The 26,948-nt window shown below is 42.3% G+C and overlaps 1 protein-coding gene and 4 non-coding genes across 8 annotated transcripts; all 5 read right to left on the bottom strand.

Moving 5' to 3' along the window:
* Positions 1-388: 388 nt before the first annotated feature.
* Positions 389-26,948, bottom strand: NOP58 (NOP58 ribonucleoprotein). Of its 4 annotated transcripts, none has more exons than XM_086615422.1 (16): positions 26,861-26,948; positions 23,381-23,457; positions 21,601-21,653; positions 19,610-19,734; positions 18,438-18,574; positions 17,182-17,246; positions 15,781-15,915; positions 14,753-14,898; positions 13,660-13,786; positions 12,826-12,989; positions 11,977-12,111; positions 10,671-10,732; positions 8,030-8,163; positions 4,479-4,484; positions 1,554-1,669; positions 389-734 (listed from the first exon to the last, which is right to left on the bottom strand). In XM_086615422.1, the coding sequence occupies exons 1-16, from the start codon at positions 26,903-26,905 to the stop codon at positions 678-680; spliced, it is 1,584 nt and encodes a 527-aa protein (XP_086471548.1). In that variant the 5' UTR covers positions 26,906-26,948; the 3' UTR covers positions 389-677. The 4 variants fall into 4 exon arrangements, with proteins under 4 accessions (XP_086471548.1, XP_086471549.1, XP_086471547.1 ...); XM_086615423.1 differs by having other exon boundaries at positions 4,479-4,481; XM_086615421.1 differs by lacking the exon at positions 4,479-4,484.
* On the bottom strand, positions 13,407-13,487 carry LOC147528353 (small nucleolar RNA SNORD11). Its single transcript, XR_015222313.1, has one exon. It is a non-coding gene; the product is annotated as a small nucleolar RNA SNORD11 (small nucleolar RNA).
* LOC147528352 (small nucleolar RNA SNORD11B) lies at positions 14,563-14,646 on the bottom strand. The gene has a single exon (XR_015222317.1). It is a non-coding gene; the product is annotated as a small nucleolar RNA SNORD11B (small nucleolar RNA).
* On the bottom strand, positions 16,506-16,593 carry LOC147528351 (small nucleolar RNA SNORD70). The gene has a single exon (XR_015222315.1). It is a non-coding gene; the product is annotated as a small nucleolar RNA SNORD70 (small nucleolar RNA).
* On the bottom strand, positions 21,250-21,338 carry LOC147528350 (small nucleolar RNA SNORD70). The gene has a single exon (XR_015222314.1). It is a non-coding gene; the product is annotated as a small nucleolar RNA SNORD70 (small nucleolar RNA).

Here is a 26,948-nt window from a genome sequence, read left to right as displayed (position 1 = left end):
AGTGAACAAAGTTGCCACAATCACCACAGAAGCAATTTGGAAACTAACTCATGTTAGCTCAAAACATGCATCTGAATCTCGTCAATCAGTGCAGCAAAACCAAAGTGTTTGAAAGATGATTAAAAAAGGCTCAGGAGAACTACAGCACAGACTCAAAAATGCAACTCAGTTGTCTGACACATCTTTGATATTATGCAGCGATACTTGTACCAATTTTATGGAGAATTTAAGAATATTAAAACCTTGGAATTCTTTTGAAAATAAACCACAAAAGAACATTTACACGTTTAGAAAATGTTCTTGCCGATCGTTCATCTAAAACAATAAATCCTAGGAATAGTCCTGACAATGACTAGATAACAAGCAAACAATTTAAGAGACAGAGGCATAAAATCTCCATAAAAATCTTTTTATTCCTTATCAGTGGAAACTGGATATAAAAAGAGGATCTATTGTGAGCTTTTCAACAAAAGATACTGCAAGAAAACCAGCAATCCTCCTAAGTAGCAGAGACACTGGGGTATACGGTTCCAGGGCAGAAGATAGCTATCAAATCCATATCCTTGCCCTTTTGCAACACAGGGAAGTTAGTTTTCAGCAAGAGCCTAAAGAAATTATGTCAAGAGATGCTACTCTGAAGCAGCTGTCCAAGGGCCAGTGTTCCCCCCTGCTACTCATCAGTCTTCATCCTCAGCTTTTGTTTTCTTCTTTTTCTTCTTCTTTTTCTCCGTATTCTGCAAACAAACGTACGTTGCTATGAACAAAGTATAATGGAGAAGGAAAGCAACACATGTAGCTAGGCAACAGAGCTCACACTCAAAGCATCACAGCAGCTGCCATACTCAGCAAAGCACAACCCAAGAGATGTTCGCTTCCTCTATTGCTAAACGCTGTCAATATTTACAGCGGAGCGGGGCCAGTGGGCAAGGGAAGCTACGCTGTCTGCCACACTGCTGGCGGCTCAGCGCTGTGGTCAGGCAGCACAGCTGCGCTAAACAAAGGGGAGAAACTTAAACCCCATGTTAAGAACAGGATGTCAAAACCGAGCAACTAGTTTGGTTTGGTCCCATCCACTGTATTGTTGCTAGAAGACATCAAATGATGCTTCATCAATTCAGCAAGTACAGCCTCTGCTCCCTGCAAGTCCTAAACACTAGACAGATGCTTGTGGATTGGCACCAAGAGACACCCTCCCCACTAGAAACGATGCAGAAATGGAGAAGACTAAAGTTGGGAGTGGGCAGAGGAAAGGAGAGGAAACACTCTCGGTACATGGAGGCATTACGACTGTAATATTACATTACAGTATGTAATTAAATACATTAATGTACATTAAATATGTACTGCATTACATATTTCCCAGACCTTATTTTGTAACGCAAACCTTCTTGAACATTGCAGTGTTGGATATAATGAAATAAAGTTACTATTGTAAAACTGTCCTTGTGTACCGTGGGTTATACAGGTAAGAATACTTCTGCTCCCTCACTCCATATGTTTTGGAGAGAATCCATTCCCATAAAGGATCAGGTAGCTGCACAATTTTGCCTCACCTCAACTGTAGGGCTGGTGAGGGGTTCCTCACTCACTACCTCTTCTTCAGCTTGCTTTTCCTTATTCTTTTTCTTTTTCTTCTTTTTGACAGGTTCATCATCTTCTACAGTTGTGTCTTCCATACCACAGAAAAGAAGAAAAATCAAAGGCAGGTTATCAGTTATTAGGAGTGTAAAAGGCAAAAAGAAAAGCTTTCTATAGAGGATGCAATGATGATAGTAAGAATGCAAAATACTGAATACCGCACTGCCCCTTCTTTTCATCTCTCTACACTTACTTTCTCTCCACTTTGCCCTTACCTACGTGACTACTCCCTCTTATAACCAAAACACACGACTACCCAGGACACAAGTGGCAATGCTCAGATAGCACTATTGACATCTCCTGGTACAAACACCACTCTTATATGCTGCTCCCGAAGTTAAAACAAGCTTGCATGTTTTCATTTGTCTGCCAAATCACATGCTGAAAACAGACTGTCCACAGTTTGGCTAATATTATCACCAGCAAAAGCAGTGGAAAGACTCTAAAATCCACATTAGAAATGCTTCAGCCAGCAGAAGCTTGTTTGCAACTGATTGCCCTATATTGATGTTAGAAATTTCTAAGAAGCAGACCAGTTTTCTTAACCATTTAGACTGGCAAACACAAAGATCTCTAAATGCTAAGCTAACATAAAGCATTTAATGCAACAGCAGAAACTTTCCTGTCCTGAAAGACAGGAATCGAATTATTTATATAAGCTGAGAGGAATGTTAACCCAAGGAAAGATTTACTAATACCCTCTTACATTTATTTTTCAGAACTACTCATCAACAGCTAGCCTATCTAATCACAGTGGTAAAGGCACTGTGATTTACCACTCATTTTCTGTAATACATACCACAGTCTTAGGAATCTTCAGGTAAAGAAACTAAGCAGAAATCATTTACCAAGCTGACAGCCTATGCTGTATCCAGGCCGTCACTGGAGAATACCCAAGTTAAATTTATTTGCACAACTGAGTCAGCACTAGGTATCAAGTTTCTCAGTGCATAGTACTCATGAGTAAGTTCATGATGTAGCAACCACTGTCCTTCAGTGGCTACAAAACTGAGATGCTGAAACCAGTGATGTTTTGTGGCATGTACAGTTGCCACTGGAGGTGTGACTTGAAGTAATTTTCTCTCTGTACTCCCCTAAAAAAAATGAATCAGTTTCATTTTGAAGCACACCCATTTATCACTTACAAAAAGAACAGTAACAAAATGAGTGCAATTATAAAAAACCCAAAAACACACAACCTCCTAATATCTCGACTGTACTTTGTCAAAAGTTTAGTTCCTCAAGGCAGCAGAAAGATTGAGAGTCAAAAATACACTTCAATCTTTGCCTCAAACATAAGCTTCAGATAAAAAAACCTGCTTCAGGGTAAAAAATTTCTAAACATGTCTACAGGAAAATACAGTCAGCTAACACATGCAGTTTTCTGACAGCAAAAAATGCCAGAAGCAAAACAACCAAGAATTCCAGATAAAGGAACTGGTAAATGTAATTGTAAGTAGATTCTGCCATACACATCATTCGCAGTGAACAGTGTGCAGCATAAGGCATTCAAAATACGTGTAAAAATAAGTATCCTCATCTCCCTATGTACGACACAGGGAAATAAAAAGTAGCTGAAAAATAAGCATAAACTACATTAAAGCCATACGGTACAACAGGAGCATATGCATCATAATTTTTTATGCGACACATTTTCACTCATCTGGATTGGTAAGCTATGCACTTTCAAGCATAATGTTGGGTGGTAACCTTGGAAAAATAGCTTCTTGTTATTACACTACATGTCAAAGTCTGACACACCAGGCAGTGGAACCTGTCACAATTCACAGCCACAGATGATGCACTGTGCGCTCACAGGCACTGCCATTTCTCACAGCTAGCAGCAGACACCTTCCTGAAGATTTCAGTTGCTGCCTTCTAGAAAAGCTCATCACAAGACTTCACATATTTGTACCTAAGCAGAAAGAGGATAAAGGCTCCAGGGGTGCTGGTCTTTTCCCTTGGTGTAACACTTCTAAGTGGCTCAGGCCCAGCAGGGTTTCTTTGCAATACGCAGCAACTGACAAGAAAGCCAACAGCTCTTACTATCAGGCACCCAGGCACAGAAAGCAGCACTGGAAGAGCAGTTTGATTGATGGCCCTGTGCAGTGCTGGATATCACCAGCAGTAGTTCCATTCACCCATTTTCTACCAGTTTTCTCTACGCTTTTACGCACCAGCCTAACATACCCACCCTCCCTCACATGATGCACCCTATGTACAGAACCAAGTCACACTGCCTATCAATAAAGATGCCACGTCATGACGTTGCTGTCGTTTAAGGCAGTGTGTCTCGCAGGGTTCACTCCACTGACTTGAGATGGTATTTCTCTTTTCAAGAGAAACCTTTCAAAGCGACTAGCTGCTACTATACCCTGATGCTTAAATGCAAGCTGAATGCTCCATTTGGGGCACTGGCTAGCCCTGTTGGTGGTATACTTTCTGTCTAGCCAGATTCAACTTCAAAGACTGTAGTCACAAAAATACCTGTCCTATTTCCCTTCCCCCACCATTAAAAGGAGTCGTCTGTTATAATGTGTTAAGTGGATTATAACTTATCTCAAGCACTATCCTTCTGCTTGGCTTCTCAGGTGTAAAAGCTGAAAGTGGTTTGAAGTCCTACCTCACCCCCAGCGCCCTGCCAGTTCCTATTCAAAGTACTGCCATACACGCACGCCAAACAGGGAGAGAGAAAATGCCACACATCTCATCTTACAGTAGCATTTACATTTCAGGCTAGCACAATTCAAAATATTCTTCCCCTTTACAACAAATATTAAAGCAATAGTTTGACAAATCACTTTTCAGTGGCAGCTTCCCAGCTTATTCTTGTCCCTTACCTTCTTCTTGTAATACAAACTGGGCCAAAATCATAGAATCATAGAATGGTTAGGGTTGGAAGGGACCTCAAAGATCATCTAGTTCCAACCCCCCTGCCATGAGGAGAGAAATCCTCCACTACACCAGGTTGCCCAAAGACTCATCCAACCTGGCCTTGAACACTTCCAGGGATGGGGCGTCCACAACTTCTCTGGGTAACCTGTTCCACTGCCGCACCATCCTCTGAGTGAAAAATTTCTTCCTTAGATCTAATCGAAATCTCCCCTCTTTCAGTTTAAAGCCATTGCCCCTTGTCCTATCACTACAGGTCCTTGTAAAAAGTCCCTCTCCAGCTTTCCTGTAGGCCCCCTTTAGGTACTGGAAGGCTGCCATAAGATCACCCCGGAGCCTTCCCTTCTCCAGGCTGAACAGCCCCAACTCTCTCAGCCTGTCTTCATAGGAGAGGTGCTCCAGCCCTCTGATCATCTTCGTGGCCCTCCTCTGGACTCACTCCAGTAGCTCCATGTCCTTCTTGTGTTGGGGACTCCAGAGCTGAACACAATATTCCAGGTGGGGTCTCACGAGAGCTGAGTAGAGGGGCAGAATCACTTCCCTTGACCTGCTGGCCACACTTCTTTGGATGCAGCCCAGGATACGATTTGCTTTCTGGGCTGCCAGTGCACATTGCTGGCTCATGTTGAGCTTCTCATCCACCAGCACTCCCAAGTCCTTCTCCTCAGGGCTGCTCTCAATCCATTCTCTGCTCAGACTGTACTTGTGCTTGGGATTGCCCCAACCAACGTGCAGGACCTTGCACTTGGCCTTGTTGAACTTCATGACGTTCTCACAGGCCCACCTCTCCAGGTCCCTCAGGATGGCATCCCTTCCCTCCAGCCTGTCCACAACACCACACAACTTGGTGTCATCTGCAAACTTGCTGAGGGTGCACTCGATCCCACTGTGCATGTCTTCAAAAAAGATGTTAAATAGCACTATTCCCAGTACTGACCCCTGAGGAACACCACTCGTCACTGGCCTCCACGTGGACATTGAACCGTTGACCACAACTCTTTGAATGCGACCATCCAGCCAATTTCTTATCCACCGAGTGGTCCATCCATCAAAACCATGTCTTTCCAGTTTAGAGACAAGGATGTTGTGCGGGACAGTATCAAATGTTTTCGATAAAGCCAGGTAGATGATGTTAGTTGCTCTTCCTCTATCCATCAATGCTGTAACCTCATCATAGAAGGCCACTAAATTAGTCAGGCAGGATTTGCCCTTAGTGAAGCCATGTTGACTGTCACCAATCGTCAAAATTAATGTGGCTGAAGAATTCCTATTTTTCCTGGACTGCTTTTCCACCATCCCCATTTATCATGCAACTGCACAGAGAGCATAGGGAAAGAGGGAGCAGAGACTTCTTTCACAACACTATGTCTGGATGTGTAATCTCTGACCGGGGAAAAGCCTAACAGGGCACTGGATCAAAAAGAATAGAGCCAAGAACAGCAGAAATTAAAGGCTCATGAATATTGAAGTGCACATGCAACACGGATCTTAGTTTTGGGACCTCCTCTGCACTCTTGTCTTACAGAACTTACTGAACTACTCAAACTTCTTGGACCACCACTCCTCTACCACACTGTGCAGTCATAGTAACTATACCAGAAAAGAGCAAGGTCATGGTCTGTCTAGCCTGTGTCAGGCAAATCCATGTACTTTGCTGGGTAGTCAAATACAAGAATTTGCAAACACAGGGGCAGTGCTGTTTTAAAGGGTACAAGAGGATAGGCAAAAGGGATTACTTCTGCATACAGGGGATATGAAATAAATAAGGTCTCTGAAAACACTTCTTCCATAGTCCGAAGCAACTGGCAGTTAGTTCTAATGCCCAAGTACCCAAATAAAATGACCCAGTTGATATGAAGAACTAGGAAAAGCAGGAGCTATGAACCACACATCTAAAGGAAGCCCTATATTTTAAGAAAGAAAAGGAACATCTCAATCCTGTACTTCAGGTTTTCAGACATTTAAAAAAACCCAAGCAAACAGCACAGACTTCAGCAGTCCACAGATGTTCTGAACACCGTCTACTGCTCAAATAATTCTTGGTAGCTCAAGTATACCTGCTAAGCTCCACCCAACCTCTAGACCAGGAGGTATCAATGCTCAATAAAGCAAAGGAAGCAAACACAAGCAGGTTTATGTCTAAAAGCATAAACCATTGAATAATATATTTATGAACAGAAATATCCTCTTCATACTGTAAGAGACCAGGCTGGAAATTAATTTACTATTTCATCTGCGAGATATCAACACTTGCTTTGATAATGCAAGGGAAGCCCAAGGGAACAATTCTGAGAATATAGTTAAGAGAAGCTAGTTCAAAAGATTATCAAATGCAGTAGCTGTGAGAACACCCACATTCTCCAAAAAGCAAACAGGCAAAGTTCAAGCCTTCAAGTACTCATGTGTCCTTGTCTCATTATGATAAGTACAAGAGAACAAGTTGGGGCACAGATCTCAGCTTTACAGCACAAAGGATTCTCCCTCCAGTGTTACTTTAATTCTCAGCTAAGTTTACGTTCCTACAAGTTGCTCCATCCATGTACACAGACACCATGAACCAACCAGCATCTGGAAAGATCACACCTTACCATCAGCTGAGCATGAAGAGGTACAGAACTAGCATAACTACACTCTGGTACTCTAGAACACAGTAGCACAGAGAAGGCCAGAAAGGGAAGGCTCTGATAGCTCTCACCTGCTGCAGGCAGAGGACAAAACACGGGAGTAGCTCATGCCCAAATCTGGCTCAGAGTCTCACAGAAGTGACTTAGTCTTCTTCATTTTCCTTTTTTTTTTTGCCCCCTCCCGAGTTACACACTAGATACTCCACTATCACAGTAAGTATTATGCCAGCCATTTAGAGATGCTGAAGCGCACACTGAAGGAGAGAATGTCTCTTGCAATGAATCATAATATAAAACCAGATTATTTTGAAGTCACAGTCCAAAAATCTTTCTTCACACATTAACTTATCAGAGAAGGAAAGGACAACTGTGGCCATAGTTCAGTTTTAGCTCTCCAGAGAATAACAATTGGTCATGTATCATGTAAACTCAGACTGAAATGTCCAAATGTCATTTCACTTCAAATTCTGACACTCAACGTTTATGTTCAAACATGCCAAAAAAACATCCCTACACAGAATAAAACAGTATTCTTTTAAGAAAACCGGGCAAGTTATGGTTTTACAGAGAAGAGCTTTTTTGTCTTCAAGATACTGAGGCCCATGAAATACAAACCTGCTGAGCAAGAAATTCTGCAAGCAGAAAGCGAGTAGTTTCATTTTTAAATGTTTTATATGCTTACAACTGTTTAAGAGCAGGTATTTGAAGTAAATTGACTGCAGACCAATGTCAGTCCATAAAAGATTATGACTTTTTTTTTTAAATACACTCTCATACCCAAGGAGAAAAAACAGATATTGTGGCTGGCTGTAAACGTTAAGCCCACTGCACGATGCACACAGCGACATGCCAGCAGCACTGATGCAGTAACCAACCTTTCATCTCTGCTTTGAACTTCTTTGCTTTCACAGGAACCTGTGTGTCTTGTTCTTCCACCTCCTGAATTTTGCGTTTCTTTGAAACAGCAGGAAGTGTAGAGTCACCAGATGGGTCGTATATCTTTACTTCGCTGTAATGAAGAACACAAATCAGTTTAAGCAACAAAAAGAAGAGCTAGCCTCGAGGTAAGATCCTGAGGTTGAATGTAAACTTTCCAACACAACCTCCTGAGAATATTCACAAATCAGTCTTGCTCAGTTAATAAAGCATCTACAGGTAGTGAGGCCCTTTCTCCAATACATGAATGGTTCATCAGTAATCATAACTACAGAAGATACTCCATGAAGTACAACAGTCTGATCTGAACAGAAGATACGCATTAAGTAAAAGTTTGGTTCTGGTTTGTATCTGTTCAAGGCTCTACAGAGCACTTAAGTTACCCACCAGATTGATCTCTGCTGTTGAAAGCCTTTCTAGCATAGCTGTATGGTCACAAGCACATCACTCCTCACAATTTGCTAAGTCCATATAAGCGTACCCTAAAGGTAATATATATACAGGATTAGAAGTAGCTTTACTTTTGCTTTTTCTGCACTGCCTCTCCACCATTACGTTCACAGGGCACAACTCACAAGACAAGGCAATGCTACAGCCCATCTCTGTATCACTGGTATCACCAGCTTTATGGGTGCCTGAAACTGCCTCTTCTCAAACATTGCATGCTCCTTTGTTCAGCCACAAACTCCTCTGCAGGCTGCAAAGACACTGCCACCCTGAAACACAGCACTCTCTTCAGCTGGATCTTTTCAGGGGCAATTGGAACATCTAATAGTGATGAAGCAGTTTCTTTCCTATTCACTGAGAACAGAATTTCTGCTGAAGGAGAAAGGAGTTTCAAAACTGTAAGCCTAAGCTATTCCCCCCAGTCACATACTGAGCATCCAAGCTTCTCTAAAGTAGGAATCTGAAGTAGCTACCTTGCACAGGTTACAAAAGCAACTGAGGCCAGTGACTAGACTGGGAAGCATGCGGTACTGCTAGTGGACAGTACCATCAATTCATCCTTTAAGCATCAGAAATTATTCTTATGGGTATTACCATTGCATATTGCTTTACAGAAATCGATTATGCAGCCTTTTGCAAATAGTGGACTCTGCTTTAGTTAAAACCAGGCAAAAGCTCACTGGTTTCATTGTCATTGTCAAAAATACTGCTGCTAATAAAAAGTTTAAAAAAAAAAAAATCAGCAAATAAATATGCCAAAGATACGTAATGCACACTCTTGTCTTTTTTGGAAAGCATACTGAAATGCTTCACTTGAACCTCATCTCTAAAAACTACCTTGCAATTAACTTTTGAAACACTACTTTGATGTAGTTAATTCATCTAGGATCCATACTTCCATACAAGACTAAGATTCTTGCTAATCTCCTTAAAACACTAATTTAGCACTCCGCACAATCTCCGTAACGCAGCAGTATTGCTGTTTTTGTACTACAAGGACAATCTGACAGGGAGGGAGTTAGTTTCCCTTTTTAGGCAGCCAGACTAAACCAAACAGCCAGGAACTATCTTCAGACTCTCCCCCAAGCCTAGACATGTTTGCAAAGCATGCCTACAGCAGAAACATGTTCTGGCAGGAATTCATGACTCCTCATTTCAAGAGGTCAAAATCCAGCATGTATGTTGTCTATTCAACACCCTCCTCCCTAAGCTACTGCCTTCTCACACGCCCCGATGCTCCATTTACTGACACTGTCTTTTCAAAAGCTGCTCCAGAAGTCACAGCCATCACTACGCTTTCAAACACCTAGCATATGGAAACAAAAGTTACAGTTAGGTTTGAGAAAGACATTTGGGGACTGCAGATGGGTGCCACAGTGCTATGTTTTCCTCACAGAACTAGCACCTAGCCCTGGTTTTGCAAGCACTTACCCTCTCTACAACAAAGGTCAGCAAAATAAGCAGGCCAGGCTAAGCAGGAAGCCTGAAGCCAAATGAGCTGAAAAACCCAGATGTCACACCTCAGACAAATAATAACCTGTTCAAATCCTTATATTTCAGCTGTCTCAGTTGCAATTTACAGTGTCACTTTGGACACCAGAAACTGCTCTAAGTGCTTAAGATATGTATTAGTTATTACATACATGACCTAAACAATGAGATAAAGCTTTGCTCAAAATAAGTCGGTGTTGGTGTTTTTTTTTTCTAAGAATAAGATTACTAAGTAGGTCTCTAGGTCAGCTTCCATGTCAAAGAATTAATTCAAACTCTGATTTTCTTGAATTTAATTTACTCAGATGTGCATTAAAGAAAGCTTCTACATATTAACTCCCCAACTATTCAGCTTTTTGGGATGATGCTGATAGCATCGAAACATACTTGTTATCCAGTGATGTCAGTAATTTACTACTAGAAGATCAGGACTGTTTCTCCAGTTCGCTGGCTCTACCACAAATGTAAAATGTGGGAAAACGGAAATTCCCATTAGCAATGGGACTTGTCATCAGTGTTTAAGAGCACAGAAAATGTCTTCTGGATCTTGAGTCAACTCAGGCCACAACCAAGAAGCTTCTCAGAGATGGAAACATGGAGAGTTACTTATACTCAGCCAAGCTGCAATGAAAAACTATTCACCTCTTGTTTTGATACTTGTCTGTCCTGGCCAAGGCTTTTCCAGTGCCACTTATTCTTCTTATCTACAAGAAAAATTTAGAAATTAAAAACAAATTACTCATTATGGAAACAATTCATAACACAAGTTCTACAGCTCTTGAAAAGAATTAAAAATGGAAAAACAGACATATGCTATTGATCAGGCTCTTGCATATCTGTGTGAGTAGAATAGTGACAAGGAGGTGTCAGTACTCTGGGTGTGGAAAAGGTGTGTGCCTTTCTCATATTGCTCTTTGAGAGCCCAATTAAATTAAAGGGCATCTAGTACTGGATCAAACATATCACAGCCACATGACATACAACATCATCCCTCTAAATTCCCAAGACCAGCTCAAATTTGTGCACACTTTGTTTTTTTTTTTTCAAAAACAACAGCATGTCAGGGCAGGTATCACCCTACGCCTGGCATAAAGCCAACCTTAAAACCACAATACAGGCCCCAAACTGCATTTGAATTAAATCTGTACTTGTCAGGTGATCAGTTTGTGTTTTGGTATTAACATGTCTCCTTGCCTCTGCTTCAACAGGAAGTTATCACCTCCCACGAAACACTCAAGGAGGAGCAGGCAGGTTTTTCTAGATTTTTCTTTTTTGTTCTAGCAATGCCAGTACTACAGCGTTAGTATTAGATCTTCTAGCTTGGAAGGCTGTATCTAGCCATCATTTACAAGATCACATGCAGCAGGCACCTAACAGAGGAAAGCAAACCCTATGTCCTCACAGCATGCTGTGCTGGTGGCAGCAGATGGAACAGTAGGAATAGAGAGGCAGGATATGTGTTAGCTGATGGGAGGGCAATGCAGGAATTTGCAGAATAACATTTCTCTTTAGCTACAGAGAAAGTTCCTTAAGACTAAGCATCACCAGTGTTCAGATTTCTGGGAACCCTGGTGGAAAATCTGGGGCAGGGACAGCACAAAAACCCAAATGCGCTTACTTCTAAGGCGAAGAGAAAAGCTATCAAGTAATAAGCATATCTTTGCAATTAATACAGAGATGTAGTAGAACATAAAGGTATTATCTTATTCATCTTGTTCAGAATCAAGATTTTTCAGTATAATGTGAACAAAGACAGGTATGTAAACAAGAAAAACTGACATACAAACAAATGGATGCAGATAGCTTACAAACCCTACTGCTCCAGCCAAGTAGTAAGACGGACACTAGAGCACACAAGTGAGTGAAGAGACAAGACTCAAAGCAGTGCATCAGAAAATCATACCATAAACAAGAATATCAGCTTCATGCAGCCCTCTGCTAGACTTACCCCTCTCTCTTCCAAAAGCCTTAGCCTCGTCTCTACTTTTAGTCTGTTCTCAGCTCCCATTTCAGCACTGGTATCCTCTCCAAGGGCATCATAACGAATAGTCAAGGCAGTCTTAGCTGCTAGCATTCGAGAAATCTGAAGAAGTCAAAAAGAATATTAAATGCTAAGACTTAACATAGGGCAATAATTCACTCTGATCTGGGAATCATATCCACAAACAAAAGAACAAAGTAACTACTTATTAACAGTGTTTAGTCCAAAAAACAATTAGTACATCATTGTTTCAACACTGAAATACTGTTAATGTAACACCTTGTTTTCTTGATAAATAGAGGGTAACACATGAGACAGCGGTAGTTATACATATCCCACTCTAGCCTAATCTTTAGATCAGGTTAGTATGAGGTATAATTTCCAGCTGGATAGCTTTCTCCGCAACTCAAACACATTATTCATCCACCTGTATCATAAAAGCCTAAGCTCTTTAAAAGCAAGCCACAAAAGTTACTAGCTTTAGCACAAGAGTCCAATTTTCATGCAAGACTAAAGCCTGTAACAGCTCAGTTTATTATCACATAGAAGAAAGTAGTAACATACCCCTTGAGAAAGCCAGCATTACATCATAACTCAGCAGGAACACATCTGTTATTACTCAGATATGTCAAGTGGACAATCCCATTCACTTTTTCGAACAGGAATGAACGACATCCAAAGATTTGTAGGACAGCAGTATTTTCCACATAACCATGAAGCAATACAGTGAAGCAAGCCACAGAAAGAGCCTCACTGTGAGGGTCAAGCTATCGCTCTCTGAAAAGAGCCAAGCTGGTAAACAATTCTGCAACTCACCTTTCCTTTGTTTTTGGTATTGGTTTGTCCCACTAGGGAAGCATGATAGATAAGGCCAAATTTAGGTGTGTCCCGTTTAGTCTTCAGTGCTCTGAAGAGTGCCTTCTCAGCACCAAGTAACTGAACTGTTGAAGCTGGATGTTTTGCCAGATTCAAGAGAGAACCTAGAAGGAGGTGACACAGCAACAGTAATTTGTCAGAGGAGCAGCTAGAGAAGCAGGAGGCTAGATTCCTACACTATTCAAAAGTAGGAAGCTCAGAGCCATCTATTTCTACAAAAGCTTCTTTATGTTCATTTCCTGAAGGACAGATAAGCCATTTCAGTCTTTCATGCTTCAGCTGGCTGTGTCTTGGTTTGATTTCAGCAACAGGAAAGAAGGCTGACTCAATAAAACATATTTGACTGGAGTAATGCCTACTCCTGACAAAGTCTGTCAGCAAGAACGTGTCATCACAGAACTGCAGCATAGATAACTGAAATAAGGTTGCTACCTTGAGCCAGTCTGACTATAAAAGCCTAATGCCAGTTTGTCAGCATTTTACCTCAGAAGCAACTGGACTATCAGCAGGAGGCTCAGTAACTGTCTCAGAAGAGGTAGTGACTTAAGTTGCCCTCATATTACAAAAAGAATTCAGGCCAACTGAGAACTTCTTCATCACAGACTACTACCAAGCTCATGCTGGTATTCTCAGATTACTCAGGAGCTACGTTCCCCCCTTTTACCACAAGATGTTCATCAGGGCCTTGCATAATGCTTTCAGCTGACCAGCTCCTCAGAGAAAGCCTCTGATGAAGTCATCTAAGCTTTCTTTACACCGATCACTGTAACCCACCTGCATGAGCAATGAGCCTTGCTCCAACCAGTTCACCCACCATGACAGTGAGATTAGGAGCAATGGCCATCATTCTGTTCTTCAGGTAGTCGTATAGCTGTGTCCGATACTCAGAGATTTCAATCACCTGGCACAGACAGAGTTTGGTTACAGGAATCGGTATTAGCTGACAAACAAATATAAAGAGCTAAACATACTGAAACGAGGAAGCGTTGAGAATCCCAATGGAGGAGACTAACAAAATGCAAAATGCACAGATAACTGTGAGTCAGAGTTCTAGAAAGTCTTATATAGGGCATATTCCCAGAGCAGAGCTCCATCCACAAAGTGTATTGGATCTGTATTGCTCATTCCCTTATGCAACCTATTTTCTCAGCAAAGCTCCTGATAAAGGAGCTGACAACATGCCAAAGACAGCGAAGCAGAACAAAAATACTTAGTAAGGACATTTTCTTTAGGACAAACCCCTAGAACATTCAGTTTTCACATAAATCTTTGCCACCATTCTCTTGAAATGGGATAAATGCTCTTTACTTGTTCCATTCAAATGCACACAATTAGAATGCACACAAAACAGCAGCCCAGTCTAGACCAAGAACAGGAACTCGCTACTTCCAACAGTGCCACTCCCTGGTAAAGTCACAAAGGGATCAAACTGGCACCACTCAAGTCAGAGGGAGCTCACACAATCTAGATGAGTTAGGAGCCCCATCCTGCTTCCTTCTGGGGCCTCTGTGCTTCACTTCTAACCCAGGGTTTATCATCTAGCTTCAAAAGTGACAGATTAAAAAGAGGCTATATGGTAACATTATCTCAAGGACTTATAAGCACAATGACGCCAAAATTACAATCAAAAGTAAGACTGCCACTTTTGGAAGACTTTGTGCAGACATCAACAGTCTGAGATGGCTCAGATGAGGTAGTGACTGTGCACCCTCACATCTGTACATCAGGAGAGCAATAATATAGGAATCATCACTGCCATCACAAGCGTGTTAGCAATGCCCTGGGAAAACCTCTCCTTGATAGAACAGGCTCTGAATACGGCTAACTGAAGTGGACTTCCTACTGCTATTCATCCATGTGTACGTACCTGATCACAGAGATGGATTATGTTGTTTATATCTTCTTCTGATACTTCTGTCCCCATGGAAATCTCGGCGGCAGCCTTCACTTCCTCTTCGATCTCCTCTGGTAGGATGTCAGAAACATCAGAGGAAGCAAAATTGCTTCTGTCTCCTGTGGGGAACAGATGAAAGCATGTTCGTGCTGGGGGCGAGATGAACTAGTAAAAAAAGCATAGAAACAGATAAAAGGCCAAAACAACAACAGCAGTCAAGTCTGCTGTCATCCTATTCCAAACTCCCAAAATATACATCAATGTTCTGACTTTGTTTATACTAGCTGAGAATAGTTGGAAACATTAAATTTGAAACTAGAAAAAAACCCTTATTCTGTAACGCTGCATACTTCACCTTTTCTGTAGCTGCTTGCTGCAAAATTTTCAGTCACAAGACTACAAAGGAAGAATTCCAGGAAGTGAGCAGTCATTTACCACTAACCAAACCTATGCAATTCTTCCTACAATTGGGAAAAAACTTCCCTTAAAACTACAAGTCTCTCTCTGGACTGCAAACTTCATTATTAAAAAAAGTAATATATAAAATCATTAATACAAAGCACATGCCTAAGAGGTGAAGCAAGTGTCTAAAATATTGCAGTGGTCATTCTTTCTGCTCTTATGAATAATTACAGCAGTTGCAGTCTCCAAGAACACCCGCAAACAGGCAGCAGTTCTCTTTACATCAGTTTTTGACACCTAATTTCCAAACCGGTCTGCTGACTTTGATTCTAAGAAGATATGCTCATGGTCCATGAAGAGCTGCATGATGATAGGGTATCAGCTTTCTCCTAAGCTTCAATATGGTAAATTGCATCAACACACAGATGCGAGTGTACATTACTTTTCTACTGGCCCTGCTTACACTGCTGCTGAAGGCAGAATTATATACAGGGTCACGACTAGCTGGATGAGCGAGTGCTGGTCTACAAATTAGAGCCATTAATGCATTGCAAACTAACACACAACGTTCTCCAGGCTCATGCCTCCTTATTACTCACCAACTTTCCGCACACATTTACAATACGTTAGGTTATCTGTGATGATTTTGCCCAGTTCAGGGAAGTGCCAACCATACCATTCCCTACAGCGCATGATGTAGTTATTCAGTTCTTTGTCCAAGTCATCAAGAAGTGCTAAGAGAAAGAAGAATGGACTTTTTTCTAAAAAGGTAATCTAAAAATGGAAAATACTCAAATCAAATTTAAATAGCATAAAGGGACACAAACTGAAGTATTTTACCCCATAAAGACTGGAATGAAACAAACTGTGGTACATCAGAAGTCTTTACCAGAGAACTGCATAATCCCAGGAACAATATTTTAGAAATATTAGAATCCCCATGAGAGTGGCCTGAAAGTTTCATCACTGGGACTGTCTTGGACAGACTCCTTTAACAGCTGTAAAGCACATTCCGCTGGAAGGGGAGCAGCATTCAGTTATGATTCCTCTCAGTCAGCCAAAGTGCTACAAACAAGGTTGATATAAAACTTACACACCCAATAAACCTTAAGCAAAAACGTTTCAATGGTGAGAAACTTCTTAAATTAGAAGTCCTTTAGGTGCCTTTATAATATAAATATACCCAACACAACTCCAACAGGCTCACCATTTACCAGATAGGACCAATAACTGGATTTACAACATAAAAGTATAACACCCACAGCATATATTGCTACAGAGCCCTGCAGCTAAAATATTTCCCTCTAACGCAATACCAACATTCCTATCTGTTGTCTCAGTGGTAATGACGAAGGAACTGAATTAAATCATTAATTTCAGCTTAACTATGTTTCATCATTGACAACAGTCTGGGAACTAATATTCCAAACAGGATTCCTCACCACTGCTTTCACAGCAAGCATGCTGCTTATGGTGTGATTGTCTTCAAGGAAAAATGAGGAACGGCTTTCCTAGCCCTGTTTACAATTTCAGTCTGTTTCCCATTAAGAAAGCACAGAGATGGGATCATACAAAGCAGCATTACACACTGCAGTGGGTTTTACTTGCCTAAATAGGAGTCTATTTCTACATCGCCCTCTATGCAAGACACCTCCAAAACAAAGGCTCAGAAAATCCTATCCTGTGGGGCTCATTCTAACACTACTCAGAAGGGAGGCATGTTGGGAAGTGAAGTCCTCAGAGGACTGAACTAACACTATATTTCAGCTGATCTCCATGCTAAGGAAAAGTGAACACCAGTTTACTGTATCACCCTAAAAGTGTTCCTGCTTATGGAAAATCCTACTAAGAAGGCACATCTTAAGGCCTAGCTGAATACCAATACCCAATTTACTGAAAAGTGCTAGGCGGAAATCGATGGCAATACTTTTCTGTAACCAATGTAAAGTCAGCTATTCCAAGTCAAATTTATCAATAATTTAAGCTCTAAATATACTTACAAATTGCCTGGATAATCATGGTGTCTACTTTGTCTGGGCTGAATTTCAACTTGTATCGGGAAAGGCTAAGGAGACAGAAATACAATTTCATCAGCATCCCGACATCCCACTGCAGAACATGTCCCACCTACTCCTATTTCACATGAATATAGTTGTCCATACATTCATTCATACCAACTCAGTTTTATGCCACTGACTGCTCTCAGCTGCGTCCAGAAGCCACACTGACACCAGTTTCACAACAGCTGAACACGCACATACCCCACAAACAGAGTGAAAGGGAAAGTTAAGACTACCGGTACCACATGCAGCAGACTGAACAAGAGTGTTGTGGCAGGAAATTGGCTGTTGATTTCTTTCTGCATAGTTCCCCACAAAAAAAGCATTTGGCAAGAGCACTTCCAGCTTTGCCTCCATCAGCTGAAGGCAATCCACAAAGCAGTACCTACCCAGCAGCAATATCAGCAAGATTAATATGAAGAAACTTCCTGGAACAGATTCTCACTGTCTGAGAATGCCCATTACCATCTGGCTTTAATGTATGTTTAAAATTTCTCAGTACACTACAGTAAAAGACACCTGATATCAATGAGGACTTGCATCTTCAAAGTCCTTTTTCAATATTAATGACCATTTTCTATACATTGTAACAGCAAACATGCATCTATTTTTAAGGAATTAGCTACAGCAAAGCAGTTCTCTAACTTGCAAATGGCTACAGGACAAGCTCATGACAGTGTACAGATTAAAAGTTACTCATTGAACAAACGCTTGACCCCATGCTGATCTAACAACTTTGTATTTAACTACTGCTCCACTAAACCTAAAAGGCAGTGATAGCGAGGCGGGGAAGCCAACTCTGCCTTTAATATTTTCGTTATGCATTTTACGTGTATTTATTCTGGCGTAAATCAGCAAGTCATGGTCTTCACCTTGTCTCTCAGTGGCAATGGAGTTTCAAATGACCCATTTGACTGCTACAGAGACTTTTCAAACCAAATCCTAAAGTACATAATATTCAAAGGAAAGCTGCCAACTTCAGCTTCAAGTGAAGACAAAGCCTTTCCCTAAGGGGTCGGTGCAAACTGGAAAGCTTTTCCTTTATAAAACAAGATTTCAGATACAAACATGTCTTTACTTGTGAGTGAGTATGAGACCACATCACATACTCAGAGACACTTGAAGCAACACAGCACAGCCAAGGATACAGGAGGGAGGTGGACACGGGAGGAAATAGAGCTGTTCTAGGAACTCACCTGTGTGCCAGACCCAGACACATAGCTGCCATCTCTCGAGAAGGGAGGCCTGTAATAAGCCCTTCAATCTGTGAGCGAATTCCTCTCATCAGCTCTGTAACCATTGGGCTGTGTATACAACTCAAATTCAATTTGTCCTGCAGGATGGAAATCAATGGTCCAAGTCAGCCACGACAATGACGTTCCTCTAAAGCCCTTCGTTCAGTAGTCTTATCTCATTATACCTAGTTTTCCCACTGCAACCCTGTGACCACACAACAGTTTCAGTCATCTTTGATGCTCAAGGTAGCAACACTCCCAGTTGCCCACACAATAACAATTCCAGTTTGAAGAGGAGATTTGTAATTAATCCTCTGTCTTCTATGTAGACACTGAAACTGAAGATTCAAGATCTTACAGTTTACTAGAAACAGTTTGGCCACAGAGGAAACTCAGAGGTAGAGGGTTGGGGGCTTTGGGTCTTTTTCAGGGAACAAAACTGAATAATCAGTTCAGAGTCCTTGGTATTACTCACTTTAACACTAAACTCTCCTCATTTTGCAGCCTATACCAGTCTCCTATGACAGAACAAGGAGGTGGTCAAAATAAAAATCACTGGAACAGGCAGCAATCAGACACGAGATGGAAACCTGGTATTTGACATCTAGCAGACACTGGAAAAAGCAGTCCACCTCCACTGTACTTCTTCCTTCCTCTGGCAGGCAAGGTCTAAAGATGTGCACAACTGCTTGTAGGCTGAGGAAAGTAGAATGATGTGTACACCCAACGAGACAATAAATTATCACCTCATTATTGCTACATCTGTTATCAAGCAGTAAGCGCATCTGCCTGGCCGGTTTTTTTGTTTGGTTCCTTCTCACCTCTTTTTTGGATGGGATCATTAGGGAAATCAACTTTTTAAATATTGGTTAGAACTCAGCAGATTAAGAGAAATCAAGAAAATCTTAACACCTCAGTGCACTTTGACCACATCATTCACTTGTGTACTCAAGATGACACCTTCCCAGTACACACGCAGTACACGTTCGGTCATAAGGATTAGATTTCTTCCACACTGCAAACACAGCGTTGGCAGCATATTCCATTGCAGCTAACTGTAAAATCTCTGAAACCTGACCATAAGATTCCAGTAGCATTAGACAAAAGGAAGAATGGCAAAATCAGTTTATCACCTTTATGACACCTCCAAGTTTAGCATCTGCTACAGCCAACTGTTCGTGGGCATCTTTCGCCACGATCTTCTTGAGAATTTTCTTCAAATTCTTGCTAAGCTTGCCTTCTACAAGAGCTGTGGATGCTGTATAAAACGAAAAGACCAAAGATGCAGTTTCTTTCCCCTCCTAAAACCTGTAAAAATAGTAGTCCTGACTTGCTATTTTTATTTTAACTGCCCACAGTAGCTCTAGTCTGAGCTGCAATACTACTTCACCATGCAGTAGCTAAGATCAAAATAGAAGAAAATTATATACTTGCTCCTTTGGAGGCCTAAATCAAAAAACCTTCTCCCAGTTGCCTCTCCTGTCTCTGTGTGGTTTCAGTTCTATTCCCGTCAATTTTGTTTAAGGATCTCTACAAACAGTATGCCATATGCTTTAGATATATGCTTAACATTTCCAAAGGCAAGGTTTTATGGGAACATTTTGTGTATCATTTAATTAACCAACCATTTTCCAGGTCCCTTAGCCAGCAACCATCATACCCTAAACTGAGTAATGGCTTATTTACATCCTCTGATGATGATAATGTACTACCTAAAGCCCAACAAAGAGTGATGCCAAACACACTGACTGGGTAGCCAGACACGGACCCTTTTAATATAGCATGTAGCCTGAAGAATTTTAAAAGGATGTTTGTCATTATCAAGTATTAATAGAGCTATAAAAGTTTTACAATCGCGCACAATATATTTTAAGCAACCACTTATACAACTCTCTTTGTAGGTCGGTTCTGTGCTCCACTGAACTTCTGTGATTGATGCAACACCTTCATCACAGTAAACAGCACAGACGCCAGTGACTTCTGACTTCCAGAACCTTAATGAAATGTAAGGGTAAAATCTAAGTGCTTTGCTGAGTTTCCTCTCAACCTTTCTACAATGGTGGTAAGTTTCCACCTTTCAAGCTGGCCAATAGTTCCTAATCCACTTAAAACAGCCGCATACACAGTTTTCCCTTCAAAATATATGTGACCTAGGTAGTCTGAATAACCTCCCTCATTTCACCTGAAGCAAAGCAGTAAAAGTTTTGGGCTGGGTTTTGTTTTGGTTTTGTGGGTTTTGTTGTGGGATTTTTTTTTTTTTGCCTTTTTTTTTTTAATTAGCCTAACTATACATGATCTGAATCCAGGTCTGTACAAAAGCAACACAACCCAAAAAACATGCCAGGGAGAATATACGGCAGCTTCCATCTGAGTTGATTCACTGGCATCTCACATATGATGGCAGTGTCCATTCTTATATTGTTTCCTGAGCTTCCTTTATAAGCTATCCATATGACATCAGAACATGAAGATCTTCAGTTGCAAGCATGATAGGGAATATTCACCTACCTGATATCATACAGCACATTCAGCAGTAATAGTCACACCATTTCCGAATGATTAACTACAACTTTTATCATTTCTGTTCAAACTAGTCCATAGAATCAAGCATTTAAGTGTTGATTTAGTAAAAATTATTGAATGTAAGGCTATTTTGTTTAAACTCCCGAATTTCTTTCAAATGGAACACAGGCATTTTTTAAACAGAAAAATCACATGCATAATATGTGTCCATGAAACAAGGGCAGTTGCAATAACATATGTACTCTGATACCTGTCTGTTGTCTCAGTGGTAGTGACGAAATGTTGACTCAAATCAGTTATATTCAGTTTCAACAAGAATCCATCATCGACAACAGGCTACACGTATCAGATAAAACTTTCTACATAGTGCTCATTAATGAACCGCTTGGAAATAAGCACAGTAGGAAAACACTAGACTTCATTACATCTCTACTGCACTATAGACTGGGTAGATGACCTCATAAAAACAACAAAAGCAGTTAACTTGGAAATATTTGTAATTTAAAAACTAAGCAAGCAAACAGAGCAGGGACAGAGGTAAGTAATGAGTGACGACAGGGATTTTTTTTTTTTTAAATAAGAATGGTATTAACTCACTTACCAGCAAGTGCTTCTGTTGTGTCCTGAAATTTTTCAAAGTGTTTGAGCTTTACTCTACAGAAGAAAAATACAAGTATGTAAACAAACATACATAAACCAAATGCTAGAACCATTTTACTTTTTTCTGCCTCTGCTATTATACCTACTCTCTTCTCACTAACACTGCAACAGAGCAGAGATAAATATCCAGATCCTCAAAAAGAAGGAAGAGCACTGAATCTGCTGATTAAGTTTGAGCCTGATGTGACTTCTCAGCTGGGTCCCACAAACTTTATTTAAAAAAAAAAAAGAAGGAATTTTCATTTAATATTTCTAGGACCAAAATAATCAGAAAACCTCAGCCCCCTTTTTGTTTTGTAGTTCGTATTTAAAGACAGACATCACCCATCTAAATTTCAACATGCACCCTGATTAACTAGGTGTCACGGCTGACTGATGATAGCATCTTCCCATTCATCTCCAAAAGGGAACCTTTCGCCTCTGTGGAACGCATAGGCTGCACAGCCTGGATTACACATGTGTTTCAACCAAATGCATCTTCAAAGACTTTAAAACTGAACTGATTCATTGCCCATGAATCCTTAAGTTCTCCCTTGTAATTAGATGTTAGAACGCAATTTCTGAGCCTAGCTTAAAGCAAACAACAGAAAACTATTCCATGCCCTAACTGCTGACCAGAGCCAAAAATCACATGGACAGTGTCTAACCACACTGTGTCAGAGCCTTAGGCCCAATTTCTCTCTTCCCCCTCACACTGTCTGGGGTGTTGATATCTAGAGTTACAGTTAAGAAGCTATCTCAACCCAGTAAATTCCTTGTCAGGGACAGACATTTGACTAATCCAGTTCTGATTAACCACTGCTCTTTGTGAGTCAAGTATCTGCAAAGGAAGCAAGGTCACAGATAAAGCTGAATGCCTGAAGTTAAGCATTTGTATAGCCCAACAGAAGCTGCAGGCTTATACCAAGGCCTTTTCAGAAAGGTAGGAGAGAGAGGAACTACTTTGATCAGAGTAGGTATCCATTAAGAGCTACATCCTGTCTAGCAAGTGGCAAAGATGATGTTTTCAAGATAAGATTAACACCACTACAAACAGGCAGATGTAGGGTTTTCTGTTCTCTCCTCTAAATACTGTTACAGAGCATGATAAATCCAAATCACAACGCACAGCTTGTTCAGAGGTACACGAATAAATAAAGCTGGTTAGAAATCTTCCAATAAAAACACCCTAGACAGACTTGGAAGCAATCCACCATATTCCCAGCTCTAGGCCAGCTTGGTCAGGGGACACTGGCATCCCTGTACAGTTACACAGTGGTGCTAACACTCACTGACAGCACGGACAACACCACTAACTCTCAATTCACAGTGATTCACATGCTATTACTTTCAGCTGGATTAATTTTTATCTTTTTAAGTTTCCTGTGAGCACAAAAACCTGCCATTTCAGTTAGTTCCAGCATTACAAGCTTGGACATTCTTGTCAAAGCATTTAGATCTCCTTAAAATATTGCTTGATTCTTTGCTTCAGTGGAACATGCTAATGACTTTTGCAGCTTAATTACACTGCAAGGAAAAAAAGTTATTTCTTTCACTTTGATATCCCAATTCAAGTTTATCTGAGTATCTAACTTCACATTATCGTTCTCCACAGCTTTTAGGTTTTCCAATAGCAGAAAATAAAAATCAATACTTCTTTCTGAACATCAGATATGCGTAAGTCTACAGGCAGTCATTTCCTTCCAAAAGCTAGGCTGCTATCCCCACATAAAGCTGCTTACATTTTGTTTGCTTTTTCAGGAGTTTCAAATTCTTTCCATAAACTGTCAACTTCTTGGAGCTTTTTCTCATTCAGAACCTGTAAAAAAGAAAAAAAAAAACACAAACAAACCACACAACTATATTTAAAGCACTTCTGAACCCCCTCCAATCCTGCATTCAGCAGAGAAGATCTGAAGCACGTTTACAATGTATCCAAGCACTGGAAGTCAATACTGATTGAGTCAATAAACCCAATTTTGGTGATCTCCAGTTTCATCGTTCTCTCTCAACAGCCTTATCCTACTAATATGTAACTATATTTACAGTGTTTTTATACTTTCAACTGAATTAGAGAGGTTGCTCAATAATGACTGAGTCCTTCTGAACCTGCATGTTAAAGCAAAACACTCTCCTTGTTTATCAAAACTGGGCTTGCTCCACCGCCTCTACAGGACTCATTTACAACCCCTATGACCCAAAACCAAACCTGCCACTACTGTGGGAAAATACAAACACGTCTGGGATGCCTAGCAGGAAGGAGTGATCCCACAAGTTATTTTCATTAATTTGAACTAGCCCAAGGAAGAAAGAGGACATCTCTATAAAGAAGGCTTTTCACCACACCTTGCTAATCGACCGAGCCAATTACCTAAGAGGCAGGAATGGTTTAATCCCATCTCTGTACAAAGGCAATCCCCCTCAGTTTTTAAACAGCAGGAGGTTAACAGTTACACCCCTAGAGCCTACGCACATTTCACAAAACACAGAGTGTACTGCAAATTCCTAGAAAAGCGCTCAGGGGAACAGTACGGTCAAGATCTTTACAACATTATGATCTTTACACCTCACTCAAAAATCCCACAGTTTTGTCCCCACAACGTAAATCCAACACAACTGCAATTTAACTCGATGCAGTATAGAAATCATTCCTAGGATTAAGGGATTTTGCTCCCTTGCAGATTTTTAAACCCCGGTCAAAGGAAGCCTTTCTTAAACTCGGTTAGCATCTGAGGAAATAAACATAGTAACTCATTTCCCACAGGACTTTGAGGCGCAGAAAAACCTCAGAGCAGCTGCTCTTTTCCTCAGCCTGCTGGTTCTTTCCTACCCCAAGGCCTACAGAATTTTCAGCCTCTATTAACAGACAAGGGCGCATAGAGAAAAACAAAGAAATAGAAGTTGCTAAATCAACGTTGTAATAGAAATTACATGCCTATAGACATTTTGTGTCCTGCAAGATACTAAGGCTCATTGGAAAAAGTTTTCCAATATCTGCAACAGGGCTACGCCCCATGCGTCCTTACTATTTAGACCGTTTACTCCTCTGATGGCAGCGACACTGACAAGAGAATACCTACGAGCCTTCTAGCTTGCAGAGCACAACAACTCCTGATGACCGAGGTATAAAGGCAGAGCACGTTATGCTGGAACGGACATCTGTGGGCACTGCTCAAAAGGGAAGTGGGTGACCATGACTGTCTTTCAAAACCCAGAAGCACAAATTCTGTTCGACTCTCAACTAAAAAAACAAACAAACAAAAACAACTCTTCAAAAAAAAAAAAAATCGGCAGCACAATCTCTAGAACAGCTTTAAAAATGAAAAAAGAGCTAAACTTCGCAGAGAATATTTTGATACAGAATGAACATACAAGTGTAACAATGACACAAGTTTGCGGGTGAACAGCTACAGCGTCTACGAAAGGAAAGCGATGTGATTGAGAGTCCTGCCCTGCAAGATGCCACTGTAGCTAGGGCTTGATGTATCTGGCCTTGGTAGCAGCGAACAGAATCAGCACGGAAAACCAAAGCTCGTCTCAAACCACCTATTTTAATAAAACACTACTTTGCTCAGCTCCAGCAGACGGCTTTCACCTCTCTCCCAATCCAGCCCCAACACCACCGGCTGCCCACCACCTGTCCCTCGGAGCAGGGCTGACCAGCCCGCCTTCCAGCGCGGCTGCTGGTGGCCTGGTGCCCTCTAGCCGCTCTGCGCACACATGGCAGCCAGGTCCCACGCCCCCGGCAGGGACACCTGCAGCAGAGAGTGCTGCAGCATTCTGCAGAGACCTATTCATTTCTCTTTACGCCTAATCTGCTTCCAGAAATTAAAATATGTGTTATTTTCAGCCCCTCCTGGCTCCTGTGAAAGGTTAAAAGGCCTTGGCTCACTGCACAAGAGGTTTGAGCCTACTCAAGAGGTAACTGTTTGGGGTTTTTTTTTGTGCAGGATACTAGCCAGAGTAAACATTCAATGACCAAAGCCTTCAGAGAGACTGCTGTATGCGTGTCAGTGCCCCAGGTATAAGTGTTGAGGAAGCACAGAAGAGAAGCTATCTGCTTTTACAAGTATTTCTGTTTTCTCCCTGAGGCTTACATCTTGGAAGCCTCCTTGCCCCAACTGCACGGCTGCACCCCAATGAGGAGGAAAGGTTTCAAGGCAGATGAGGCAAACACAGCCCTCTGTGGACCAGCAAGGGTGTAGTTCTGCAGCAGGATAGGGCAAAAGAAGCTAATGCCTTGCTCTCTTTGCACCTGCCCCTGTGCTCACGTAAGCTAAACCCAGAGAAAGAAGACTAAGCTGGGGATAACAAGTGTCACGATCAAACTCTATGAACGAGCCGGTGGAACTGTACGGGCATCAGCACTCGAGCAGGAGAACAAGTCAGAGCAGAGCACGGCTCTGTCCAGCTCTAGTTTAGACTTGCCCAAACCACGAGCTGCAGCCTTCGAGCCGCGCCACGCGGAGGCTGGCGGAGCCCCGTGAAGCGGCCCACTGCCCCCGGCCCACGCTGTCCTGCCCGCTGAGCACGCCGAGCCAGCCCACACGCCGGACCTGCAGCCACGCTCGCCCTGCCCGTGCGCTCAGGCAGCCGCCAAGCCCGACTTTTGGGAACGCGCTTGGGCCAAGGTACGCTGCACTCCCACCTGGGAACACGCTGCCCCTCTCCCACACGCCCCTTCTTGCATCCGCCAAGGTTTTGCCGGAACGCCAGCCACAAGGGCACAGCTAGGAAGAGAAAGCGGTCAACGTGCCCAAACCTGGATGCCTCCAGAGACTCCGAAAGGGGCACGACCACGGGTGCACGCCCGCCTGCCAAATCCCCCCTTACGGAAGGCAGGAAGGGAGCACCGCGGGTGACGCTTGGCAGGACCACCGAGGGAGCGCCCTTCCTCCCCCCGGGCGCCTTCAGACTCCAGCCACAGCCCCTTCCCAGCGCCTCTGGCCCGAGGCCGCTCCGCGCCGACCCACCCCGGCTCCTGCCCAGGCCAGGGGCACCGCGCACTGCCGCCACACGGAGCAACCTCCAGGGGAGCCGCCCGACACGGGGGCACTCACTCCCTGTCCGTGTTTCCCCCCGGAGCGCTCCCCCTCAGCCCCCGCTTCTGCTTCCCCACAGGACGGCAGCCGCCGCCCCCCCCACGCTGAGACCCACCCGGGCGGGGACGGGGGAGCGGGCCGCGACCCGGCGAGACACACCGCACGCCCTCCACGCCTCACCTTGAAGATAGCGTAGCCAGCAGCGGTCTCGAACAGCACCAACATGGCGACGGCGGCGGAGCCCGGGAGGACACGGCCACGTGCGCCA

Source organism: Tauraco erythrolophus, chromosome 8 (assembly GCF_009769465.1).
Source record: "Tauraco erythrolophus isolate bTauEry1 chromosome 8, bTauEry1.pri, whole genome shotgun sequence".
Classification (NCBI taxonomy): Eukaryota; Metazoa; Chordata; class Aves; order Musophagiformes; family Musophagidae; genus Tauraco; species Tauraco erythrolophus.
Note: the sequence above shows the minus strand (reverse complement) of the source record. Positions and strands in the feature narration are given on the sequence as shown.